Here is a 12,392-nt window from a genome sequence, read left to right as displayed (position 1 = left end):
CAATACTCCATTCAGTTGCGACGGGTACAAAATGCAGCAAACAATATTGTCAGTCGCTTCAATTTTAAATTAGGGAGCTCCATGAGCAGGCAACTTAGCTTTTCGATGGGAGATTCGAAAATTCCTCGTGCCTCTCCTCTTTCGTTTCAAGGCTCTCTTTTTGAGTCTCACCCGTCTAATGGGTCCCTCTGCTATCGTCCTAGCGATTTTCGGTCCCACTTTGCCCCAACTATTGTTGGGAATGACGGAAGCTACGTTTTCGGCATGAATTTTTGCAATTTCGCCACGCGGAACGTACTAAATGGAAAATCTACTATTAGCATCTTTAACAAACTACAAAAATGCGAGGATATGCCATTTTCCGACAGAGATAAGGAAGTGGGTCCTGATACTTGTGGACTAACACCAAGCCATAGCCTTCGACGTTTAAAAGACGAACGTCGCACCGTTTTCAAGGAGCTAATTGAGTTGTCCAGTTGTGACGAATCGCTGGAATATCGACTGGTCAAGGACTATTTAGAGTCAAACACTTATTCTGAAATTGAAAACGATACTGAGTTCAGAGACTATCTTCAACGTAAAAATTATTCTGACATAGTGGCCTATCTCGAAGATAGTGAACAGAAAAGTTTTCTATCCGTATCCTCGTCAGTGGCACGTGCACAGAGCTCGCTCAGCTTGTTGAACAACGAAAAAGTGTTGTCCACTCCTAAGGCCCTGGTAGCACCTAACCACTTGCCTCCGATCGACAGTCACATTTGCCACAAATGTCGACTTAACCTGGAACAAAACCACTTTGGTCCCCTGGAGAATAGCTCAATTTCACAGGATGAAAAGAGAAGAAAGAAGCAATCAAACGTACGCAAAGACTACGACGAGATACTTAATTTTTGTCATGAATTTTTTCAAGAAAGCTTCTTGAAAAACGATGCTGGCACACTTCCCAAGATACGCCATTCTCAATATAAGCCAGCTAAGTATGAGCGGGTTCTTAACGATTTTGTGTCAGCGCAAGGCTTTGGTACCGTTGCACAGTATGTGGAAAAAAAATTTGGACAGTTCATCAAGGAAAGCAACGAGTGTTCCGTTTTCAATAATATTGAATTTTTTGATGTAATTCACTTTATTATTTGTACTTGAACTGCCCCGATGTTTTTTGAAAATCCCAGTTTTATCTTGTTATGCATTTTTCAGGGCTATTATGATCGGATAAAATCAGAAGATCTTTTGCATCTTGCCCCCCCGAGTCTAAATGGGAAGGAGGATATCTTGTTTGGCAACCTACACGAACTCTATACCTTTCACAACGATGTCTTTCTTAAAGACCTGGAAAACTGTATTTCCACCACTGAGCTTGTGGCGCTTTGCTTTGTTCAACGGGTAAGTGTTGTCAAGTGTATATATATCTCCCTAAAACTCAAGTACTCTTCAATTTCTTTAGCGAGATACTTTTTACCGGCTGTATTCATTTTATTGTCAAAACATCCCAAGATCAGAGCGGTTGCGCGAAACCCTTGTGGACACGCACCTATTTCTACAAGAGTGTCAAATGCGACTGGGTCATAAGCTCCCGCTAGCGGCGTATTTGCTAAAGCCAGTACAAAGGATCACCAAGTACCAACTTCTTCTGAAAGATTTGCTCCGCTTCAGCGACAGTGGCAGCTGCACCAAGGAACTTCAGAAGGCGCTAGATTGCATGTTGATCGTACTGAAGTGCGTCAACGACTCCATGCATCAAGTAGCTATAACTGGTTTTCCGGTAATTAACTTCGTTCAGTAGATTTTCTTTCCCTAATGTTCTCTTTTTTAATTTTTACAGACCGATCTATCCCAACAGGGCGAACTACTTCTTCAGGATTCTTTCCAGGTTTGGACAGAATCAAAAAAGGACATTCGTCTTCGCATCAAGCCCCAGCAGCGTCACATATTTCTTTACCAAAAATCCATGTTGTTCTGTAAACAAACCTCAAAGTCTGGTCATAACAAAAGCACCTACCAGTTCAAACACCACGTAAAGGTGAGTCTCATTGAAATTAGCCAAATCGGCGAACCAAATTATATCTTAAGTGATACATACCCACTTACTTAACATTTTCAGATGTCTCAAATCGGGTTGACTGAATCTGTTCGGGGCGATACCAAACGTTTTGAAGTTTGGCTTCAGGGTCGACAGGAGGTACATACTCTGCAGGCACCGACGGTCGATTTAAAGAACAAGTGGGTGGCAGAGATCAAGCGAGTTTTACTCAATCAGCTGGAGGAATTAAAAGGCGAAAAAATTAAGCAGTACAGCCTTAACCACCGTGGCCTCAGGCAGACAACTTCTTGGGACACCCCTAACATTATTCTTGCGAACACGATAAGCTGTGACGCCACTTCAGAGTCTTCCAACCGAAACTCAAACTGCAGCAGCGACGATAACGCTGGAGCTACTTTCGTCAACTCTCTTAGCGGTGCTGCTGACAAAGAGCAGCAGGAAGTTTGTGGATGGAGCTCCGACTGCTCGAATAGCGAGGACGAATTGTCTTTGGTCGAAGATAATAGTACCCCGGTGAGTGGACCTAATTCTTTTAGTTATTCAAAAAAAATACACAAAATACCCAAATTCCCATGCTCACAATTCTAGAATTCAATAGTTCTATAAAAAAAAATCAATAAAATCTAATTCGACGCGCAGTAAAAGTTTTCTTTCTCTATTTTGCGCAAATAATTATATTATTTTATATATATATATATATATATATATATATATATTATATTATATTTGGTAATGAAATATTTTTTGTTATTCGACCAATCTTTGCAATCGAAACTTACCAAACCCGAAAAATAATTGACCCACTTCGGAATGACGACAATGTTTTATTGACAAACGTTAATTCTATGAGGTTTGATTCGATCAACTCGGCCTGTCACTTTGATCAAAAATATATATACATAGTATGAATATGCGTCTTGTGTGGGTTATAATATTATTAGTTTTAGCGACCTAAGAAACATCTCTTGCTATTCGTTCGTATCTAACATACCTCAAGAACATATGTACATAAGTTCGACTACTTGTCATTGAAATTAAATGATAATTTCATCGAGATCGCTTACATTTTGTTTGAATTAAATTTAATTATATGACTTACAATATACCATGACTTATATTTTTTTTTCATTTAATTCGATATTTATGGGTTGTTTCTTTATTTTCATGAACAAACCACAAACTATTTAATAAAAACCAAAAATTGTGCTCGTAAACTGCACAATATATGAAATATTTCATTGGGTCTTACACAGTGGGTGACGAAACATAGAGATGATCCACCAATTCGGGCCTCAGTTACAGGAAACAGCAAATCAAATTCAGTTTTCTATGTTTTATTCGATCAATAAATTGTAACTATACTATATAAAAAAAATATAATAATCGAAATTTGACATCAAATATGCGTAACTGATAAGTTAAAGATGCTAGAAATTGTATGAATGGACAGCTAGAACTTACATCGTAGCCATAAGCGTTAAATTTATCAAATGTAGTATATGTAGTATAGTAAAACTTACTCTGTATAATTATTTATTCAATGCTCATCGCAAATGCGCAGGTCTTTAACAGCAATAACCAAATTAAACGAAAAAATCGAAATCGGTTAATAGCTTTTCTGGCTTAAACTGGCTCTAACCGCTTTTACATACATACATATGTATATATAGGAAATTTATTTCCTGAGTTTTAATCAGTTGTGCACGCGAAATTTTTTATATTATCATGATTTTAGTTAGGCTTGATTTGATAGTCCTTGAAAAATTATTACATTTAATAAGCGTATTTTCCAACTTTTCATAGAAGCTTTTAGGTCCATTACTAAAGTCACTTCCATACAACGCCAAATTTTCCTGGCACTACACTGCTCGGTACAGTCTCAATGGAAATTTCAAGATAATGCCTTTGAAGAAACCCAGGAAAAAGTTTATATCTTATTGAAGAATGTTTGGTTTGTTAGAATCGTTTGTAGCGCCATGCAATGTACCTAAAATTACAAATGTACATATAAATAGTTTTAGAGCTACTACACATTTCTTGAATACTTACATTTTTCTTATCGGAATGAATAACGATTTCAACATATTATTTCTTGCATAAGATATATATACTAACACTTTGTGTGAATTTTAATACAGGGCAGTAAATTCATTGCCCTGGCTGACTATACTGCTATGGGACACTCGGAAGTTTCGATGCGTGAAGGTGAAACTGTCGAGCTGCTTAAGGTGGGCTGTGCCGGATGGTGGTATGTTCGAATCTTAGGTAAATGTTCAAATTTAATGCATGTACCAACCAAATTCATAATACCTAATTTATTTACTTATTTAAAAAATTGTTATAAATATTTATTGCAAATTTAGAAATAATCATAATATCCATGTTGGATCATTCACAGATGCCAATTCAGAAGGCTGGACCCCAGCCGCGTATCTGGAATCAATCAATCGAAAATCTTCAAGATCATCGAGTCGCAATCAGGAGCGAATAAATTTTGGATAATTTGTTATTCCTTTCTACTAGCACAATGCTTTTTAGTCGTTTTGCTTTAGCCAAAACCAGAGTCATCGTGTTCTATAGATGCAAGAATTTTTGTTTCTGAGGCACGTAACAAATTTTTGTAGTTATACGAGAACACAGCTAATCTCATTTTACCAATATAACAGAACCTTCCAATATTTTGGTGCCGCCTATTTATTATTTTCGTTAAATATAACAGGACGAGTATACATATTTACATATATAAATATTTATATCTGTTCAAAATCCCTGCGGGTAAACGGACAAGCTTAAAATGATTTTGCTTAAGCCAATTCGAATAGGATAAGTTTTTGCTCTCTAGTTTGTAGACTTATCTATTTAAGCAGTATAAACCAATATAAGAACTAGCTTAAGTAAATACATAAATATTTCTAACTTTGCGGACTGTTGAAATTATTGTTGATATAAAAAAATATTCGTATTGCAATTAAAAAATATTCTCCTATGTAATGGATTCTATTATATTTTAGCTTAAAACTAACATAATATGTCAATGTTAATAAATCGAATCATTCAAAAAATAAAAATTATTTTATTATCTTTTGCTCTGACTGCCAGACGTACTGTGTGAATTTCAAAATGAATAATACTTCTTGTCATTGACTTTGTAAAACTATTTTGCATTCAAAGGTGAGCTAAAAACAACCTTTTAGTTCTGTAAAGTTAATAAATGCAACTATCAATACGTTCTGTACACTTTTACTAGCAGTTTTCGAGATATTAAGGTTTAAAGCGTGGTAAATAGACTGAGAAAATATTCCAGGTATGTATTAGTATTTATAATTTACGAAGAGGAAGTAGATTAGTGTTCAATACTCGTATAGTGAGATTTAGGGAATTATAGTCTCAACATTTAATGTTGATTCATGCAAGGAACCAAACCTATCTGCAGTGTCGAGCACGTGTGGATACATGTTTATCACTTTTCAGTTTTCAGTGATTTTTTTTTCATAGATTCTTCAATTTAGTGAGAAAGACAAAAAACAATAATTTCAATTTAAAGAGATTATTTTCCTTAAGAGATCTTAATTTGTTCAAAAAAAATCCATGTATCCACTTTTGTACGTTTCAAATTTTTTTACTTATATCACATTCCGAATAAGTTTTGGCATACTCTCGACTAATCAGAAAAGCTCATCCAATCCCTTTGGTGCAGACTCGTACTTTTCCAATGTTTTTTATGCAGAGCTCATCGATTTTCAATGGGACTTAGATCTGGGCTATTGAGTCATTGGATTAAGTGAAAACTAGAATTATTGGGACGATTTTTCACGAGTTTAGCCGTGTGCGTTGAGTTACCGTGTTGCTAGAAAGTATAGTCTTTGAGCACTAGGCGCTAATAGGGACGGACAGACGGACAGACAGACATGGCTCAATCGACTCGGCTATTGATGCTGATCAAGAATATATATACTTTATGGGGTCGGAAACGATTCCTTTTGGACGTTACACACATCCAGTTTTACCACAAATCTAATATACCCCAATACTCATTTTGAGTATCGGGTATAAAAAGCCAACCCAATACACGCAATTGAACATCAAGAACCACTTTTACATCTGGAAGATAAAGAAGACACCATACCACCATACACCATAAATCGTACACCCTACACCATAAACCGTACACCATACACGTACCAACAAGAAGACATCAAGAAGCAGCTATACCAACATAGTATAAGTACAAAGAACATGTGAGTAGAGTGCTCATTAAAAAAAAAAAAAACTCAAAACCCCACATAAAACACAATTTAATCTTGCAAGTTGATTGATAGCGATATAAATAAAACGAGGGGGAACGTTGTGAGTTGCTGCGGAGACCGCAACTCTACAGTTATACCCGATACTAAGTCAGTATGGCTCTCCTCCGGCAGACGCCGCTAATATTAAACGACACGACAAGGAGTGCGTGCGAGAGAGACAGAAAATCAGTCTGAGCGTGACGTCGGGTGCTGCGTAGCCAGTGCAAATTGATTTGTTCCTTTTGGCTATAAAAATGATCTGATCTGATCCAGATTCAGCAATCTGATATATATGATCATTATCTATGATTCTGCGTTTTTAGTTTTCTCGTATCCTCAATATTGTGGATGCAACAGATTTTCGTCCTTTGTGGGGGCGGAAGGGGGTGGGGCGAAATTTTGAGATATACGTTTTATAGTGAGATCTAACAGGAGTGCGGATACCAAATTTGGTTACTCTAGCCTTAATAGTCTCTGAGATTTGTGAATATCCCCAGATTTTCATCCTTTGCGGGGGCGGAAGGGGGTGTGGCGAAATTTTGAAACAAACTCGTCTCGGTCCGATATATTAGGAGTGTGGATACCAAATTTGGTTGCTCTAGCTTTTATAGTCTCTGAGATCTAGGCGCTAATGTTTTACTCTAAGCAAAGCCGGCTATGCTACGTGTGTGTTAGAGAGAGACAGGGCGAGAAAAAATTAAATTGTTTTCTTGATTCTGGCTATAATAATTATACGATCTGGTTCAGATTTTGCACTCTAGAAGATATAGTCATCTTCTACGATTCTGCGTTTTTAGTTTTCTCGTATCGTCGAAATTGTGGATGCCACAGATTTTCGCCCTTTGTGGGGGCGGAAGTGGGCGGGGCAATGTTTTGAAATATTCTTGTAGCAGTGACATATCACAGAAGTCTGGATCCAAAACATCGTTGTTCTCGCTCTTATAGTCTTTGAGCACTAGGCGCTGAAGGGGACGGACAGACGGACAGACGGACGGACGGACAGACGGACAGACAGACATGGCTCAATCGACTCGGCTATTGATGCTGATCAAGAATATATATACTTTATGGGGTCGGAAACGATTCCTTTTGGACGTAACACACATCCACTTTTACCACAAATCTAATATACCCCAATACTCATTTTGAGTATCGGGTATAAACAGGTGCATTTTTTTTTAGGTTTTGAGTGATAAGGAAGTACAAGATTTGGTAAAAGAATTTCAGAAACTAAAAGGAGCAAATTATCAGGAAGGCCTAATAGAGAACACAAATTTAGAAATGATTATATCAAACGAGCAGATCAGACTCATGTTAGAGGCCGCGGTTTCAAGCTCACTAGCCGTACAGGAACAGAGCTTCACTTCAAAACTACAGGGTATTCAGGAGAGCTTAAGTAGTGTACAAATTAACGCTCCTCAAGTGGTGGCGTACAAGGATGCAGAGATAAGAACAGACCCTGTCTGTAATGAGACCCTTGATATTATGAAATCCCTGCCCGACTTTGAGGGAAAGAATGAAACCTATGTCTCATGGAGGAAGGCTGCGCATACCGCATACAAAGCTTATGAGAAATTTGACGGTAGCTCAAAACATCAACCTTTCGGAATACTGAGAAACAAAGTTAAGAACTCAGCTGATATGGCACTCTCTTCTTTCGACACTCCCCTTAATTTCAAAGCCATTATAGATCGACTAGACTTTACGTACTCAGACAAACGACCAATATACTTAATTGAACAAGAGATGTCAACGCTCCGGCAGGGAAATTTGACACTATTACAGTACTATGACGAAGTAAAAAAGAAACTGACCCTCCTTATAAACAAAACAATTATGATTAACGAAACCAAGAAGACTTTAAGTGATGTTATATTCTCGGCAAGACCAAAAGATCTACCCTCTGCTTTGGCATTGGCTCAAGAAGTTGAGGCTAATCATGATCGATACATTTTCGCTTTAAACTACGCCCGTAGCATGGAAGAAAAAGCTCAGAAAACTGAACAAAGACAGCATGGCAGAGAGAATTTAGTGACGGACCCAAGGCAAAGACAAATAGGGAAACTCCCACAATATAGGAAACAAGAATTTTTACCAAAATCAGAACAGGCCCAACCAATGGACGTGGACACATCCTCACGTTTTAGGCAGACTACCCAGTATCAACAAAATAGCGCGCCTCAGAGACAAAACCAGTGGCAAATTCAGCAACAAAACAACCAATCGGAGTACAACAACCAGGGACAAACAAACAAGCGACCGAACAATAGTAGTGGACGTTTTACGGGACCGAAACAACAAAGAATTAACCACATAGAAGCAGAAGATACCCCACTCGATCAGGAAGAACAGGATTACCAAACTATAGCAAACGTCGAAGTTGATGGCATAGAGAACGACCTTTCAGATTATGACCAGATTCATTTTTTAGACATAACTCCTTGCTTCCGTTCATAGAAAGGACAGTAGCAGGGAGAACAGTCAAATTACTCATAGATACAGGAGCTTCCAAAAACTACATAAAACCATTAAAAGAATTAAAACATATAAACCCCAGTAAATAAACCCTTCCGAGTGAAGTCAATCCATGGCTATAATGGCATAGACAAAAAATGTATAATGCACCTTTTCAATATCAACTCAACATTTTTTTTCTACAAAACCTTACGACATTTGACGGTATAATTGGACTTGACCTACTAAAACAGAGTCACGTTCTACTGGACTTAAAGAATAAGAAATTAATAACAAACTTCGGTTCCGAAACAAGCCAATTTTTAAAATGTGCAAACATAAATTTCACAAAAGTTTCAGCTGATGCTAGGAAACCGAACAGGAGTTTTCGCAGAACCAAATGAAGCACTCCCATATAATACAAATATCATTGGCACTATCCGAACAGAAAATGAAGATCCCATATATTCAAAATTGTACCCATATCCAAGGGGCGTTTCAGAATTCGTAAATGAATCTCAAGACTTGTTGAAAGGTGGTATAAGACGACCGTCTCGGTCACCATACAACAACCCCATTTGGGTTTTAGCCAAAAAAAAGTACCGATGAACAGGGAAATAAAAAAAACGTTTGGTCATAGATTTCAGGAAACTAAATTTAAACGAGGGGGAACGTTGTGAGTTGCTGCGGACACCGCAACTCTACGGTTATACCCGATACTAAGTCAGTATGGCTCTCCTCCGGCAGACGCCGCTAATATTAAACGACACGACAAAGAGTGCGTGCGAGAGAGACAGAAAATCAGTCTGAGCGTGACGTCGGGCGCTGCGTAGCCACTGCAAATTGATTTGTTCCTATTGGCTATAAAAATGATCTGATCTGATCCAGATTCAGCAATCTGATAGATATGGTCATTATCTATGATTCTGCGTTTTTAGTTTTCTCGTATCCTCAATATTGTGGATGCAACAGATTTTCGTCTTTTGTGGGGGCGGAAGGGGGTGGGGCGAAATTTTGAGATATACGTTTTATAGTGAGATCTAACAGGAGTGCGGATACCAAATTTGGTTACTCTAGCTTCAATAGTCTCTGAGATTTTTGAATATCCCCAGATTTTCGTCCTTTGCGGGGGCGGAAGGGGGTGTGGCGAAATTTTGAAACAAACTCGTCTCGGTCCGATATATAAGGAGTGTGGATACCAAATTTGGTTGCTCTAGCTTTTGTAGTCTCTGAGATCTAGGCGCTAATGTTTTACTCTAAGCAAAGCCGCCTATGCTACGTGTGTGTTAGAGAGAGACAGGGCGAGAAAAAATGAAATTGTTTTCTTGATGCTGGCTATAATAATAATACGATCCAATTCAGATTCCGCAGTCTTAAAGATATGGTCATTCTCTACAATTCTACGTTTTTGGTTTTCTCATATCTTTAAAATTGTGGATGCAACAGATTTTCGTCCTTTGTGGGGGCGGAAGTGGGCGGGGCGAAGTTTTGAAATATTTTTGTAGCAGTGACATATCACAGAAGTCTGGATACAAAACATCGTTGCTCTAGCTCTTATAGTCTTTGAGCACTAGGCGCTGAAGGGGACGGACAGACGGAAACCGACCATGAAACCTGTGTGTTAGAGAGAGACAGAGCGAGAAAGAATGAAATTGTTTTCTTGATTCTGGCTATAATACGATCTGGTTCAGATTTTGCTCTCTAGAAGATATGGACATCTCCTACGATTCTGCGTTTTCTGTTTTCTCGTATCTTTGAATTTGTGGATGCCACAGATTTTCGCCCTTCGTGGGGGCGGAAGGGGGCGGGGCAAAGTTTTGAAATATACTTGTAGCAGTGACATATCACAGAAGACCGGATATAAAACGTCGTTGCTCTAGCTTTTATAGTCTTTGAGCACTAGGCGCTGATAGGGACGGACAGACGGACAGACAAACAGACAGACAGGGCTCAATCGACTCGGCTATTGATGCTGATCAAGAATATATATCCTTTATGGGGTCGGAAACGATTCCTTCTGGACGTTACACACATCCACTTTTACCACAAATCTAATATACCCCAATACTCATTTTGTGTATCGGGTATAAAAATGTAATGGGAAGTTTTATTTGATGTTTACAAGCGTACTTTAAGCATTTACTCAGAGTCGCCTCTTCACCTGAACCCACTTAATCTACCAATAAAACCCTCAATTGAAACAGCTCAACAGCCTGAGTTAAGCCGATGAAGAATAACCCTCAGTTCCGAACTCATAATTTTATCCGATTGATGAATCACTTTCCTTCAAGGCTAGATAATTTTAATTTTTTCCGACCTCATAAAGTATTTATATTCTTGATCAGCATTAATAGCCGAATGGATTTAGCCATGTATGTATGTCCGTCTGTGCGAACCGATGAGCGCCTAGATCCCAGAGACTTTAAAGGCTAGAGAAACTTAATTTTGTATCCAGTATCTAGTTAAATGATACGAGAAAACTAAAAGCGCAGAATTATTGAGAATAACCGTATCTACCAGATCTACGAATCTGGGAAAACGGTTCCCTTACCGCGTCCACATGTCCCACTTCCTGCCATGAGCATTATCTAGCTATTGTGTGGGATCCCGATCATGGTAGCGTCTCTCGCGTGAGCTCCTAACCGGCGTGGACTTTCTGCACTCGCATCGCATCATATCATCCTTCGAAATAAATATGAATCAAGCTTATGTTTAAATCTCTGTTGTTGCCATAGATCAGCAGTGGCCCCAAATCCATCCTAAGTTTCAGTGTACTCCTTCGTCAAATTTTTGCGCGGGTCAATGCTGTCCCACAGCACAGGGCATTGGCAGCATTCCCTTTCCTAACAAACATGCAGCTCGTCGAGGATTAAAACGAACGGCTCATTCGCATAAAGTTGAAGTTAATAAAAGAAACGAACCTTTTGTTCGAGAATCTTCTTTAGTCTGTGTTGAACTTGTTGACTTCCGGTCTGCCGCAGCAGCTCCAACACCTGGACGCCGCCGCCCCTTCACTCCTGGACAGCCCTTACCTGGCCGCAGGTCCCTGGCCAGCATCCCCTCTATCCCGTCGATGGAGTGCCCTGGTGGCCTGGTCTGCCACCACACATCCCATGTGGGAGCCACCACCAGCAGCAGCAGATGAACACAAAGCATTCCATCAACGATATCCTGGGAGGACGCTCTGGAGGAAGCAGAAGCAGGAACCAACAGCAGAAGCCCCAGCAATTGCAACTGCAAGACCAGCAGGCACTCACGGTAGCACCGACGTCGCCTCTCCAAAAACTGGGGCACGACTCGGAACGGCACACGGCAGGGCTTCCCCCCTGCTGAAAATATTGCTGTCTTCCCCCGGACCAAACGTGTGTGCAAACAATTTAGCAAGACTCGAATGCCGGTGAGAGAGCCACACAAAAGGCTGATCTGCGACGGAGTACGAACTTATTACAACACATTGGAATTCGATCTCCCGTTCACAGATTGCAGGAGGCATGAGGGAGGTACTTGATCTCTTTCCTGGAGAGCCCAAGGAGAGGTGGCCCACGAGTGGCCGTCCTGCGGCGCGGGATAAGAAAAAATTAAACTATAGTAGGAATCGAATTGCTATACCAAAG

At 39.4% G+C, this 12,392-nt stretch overlaps 1 protein-coding gene across 13 annotated transcripts in view; it reads left to right on the top strand.

The window, feature by feature from the left end:
• Positions 1–5,092, top strand: part of LOC108159560 (guanine nucleotide exchange factor DBS) — a 37,411-nt gene extending 32,319 nt beyond the window's left edge. For 8 of the 13 annotated variants that reach the window (XM_017292988.2, XM_017292989.2, XM_017292994.2 and 5 more), the window contains 6 exons: positions 1,195–1,380; positions 1,442–1,759; positions 1,820–2,017; positions 2,099–2,551; positions 4,177–4,303; positions 4,437–4,958. In XM_017292988.2, coding sequence (XP_017148477.2) covers positions 1,195–1,380; positions 1,442–1,759; positions 1,820–2,017; positions 2,099–2,551; positions 4,177–4,303; positions 4,437–4,540 — 1,386 coding nt within the window. In that variant the 3' untranslated portion in view covers positions 4,541–4,958. Of the gene's footprint in view, positions 1–1,169; positions 1,381–1,441; positions 1,760–1,819; positions 2,018–2,098; positions 2,552–3,291; positions 3,391–4,176; positions 4,304–4,436 lie in introns of those variants that run through there. The other 5 variants (XM_017292996.2, XM_033390662.1, XM_017292991.2 and 2 more) reach the window with 5 other exon arrangements.
• Positions 5,093–12,392: the final 7,300 nt, after the last annotated feature.

This window comes from Drosophila miranda, chromosome 3 (assembly GCF_003369915.1).
Source record: "Drosophila miranda strain MSH22 chromosome 3, D.miranda_PacBio2.1, whole genome shotgun sequence".
In the NCBI taxonomy this organism is placed as follows: Eukaryota; Metazoa; Arthropoda; class Insecta; order Diptera; family Drosophilidae; genus Drosophila; species Drosophila miranda.
This window is presented reverse-complemented; position numbering and strand designations above follow the sequence as displayed.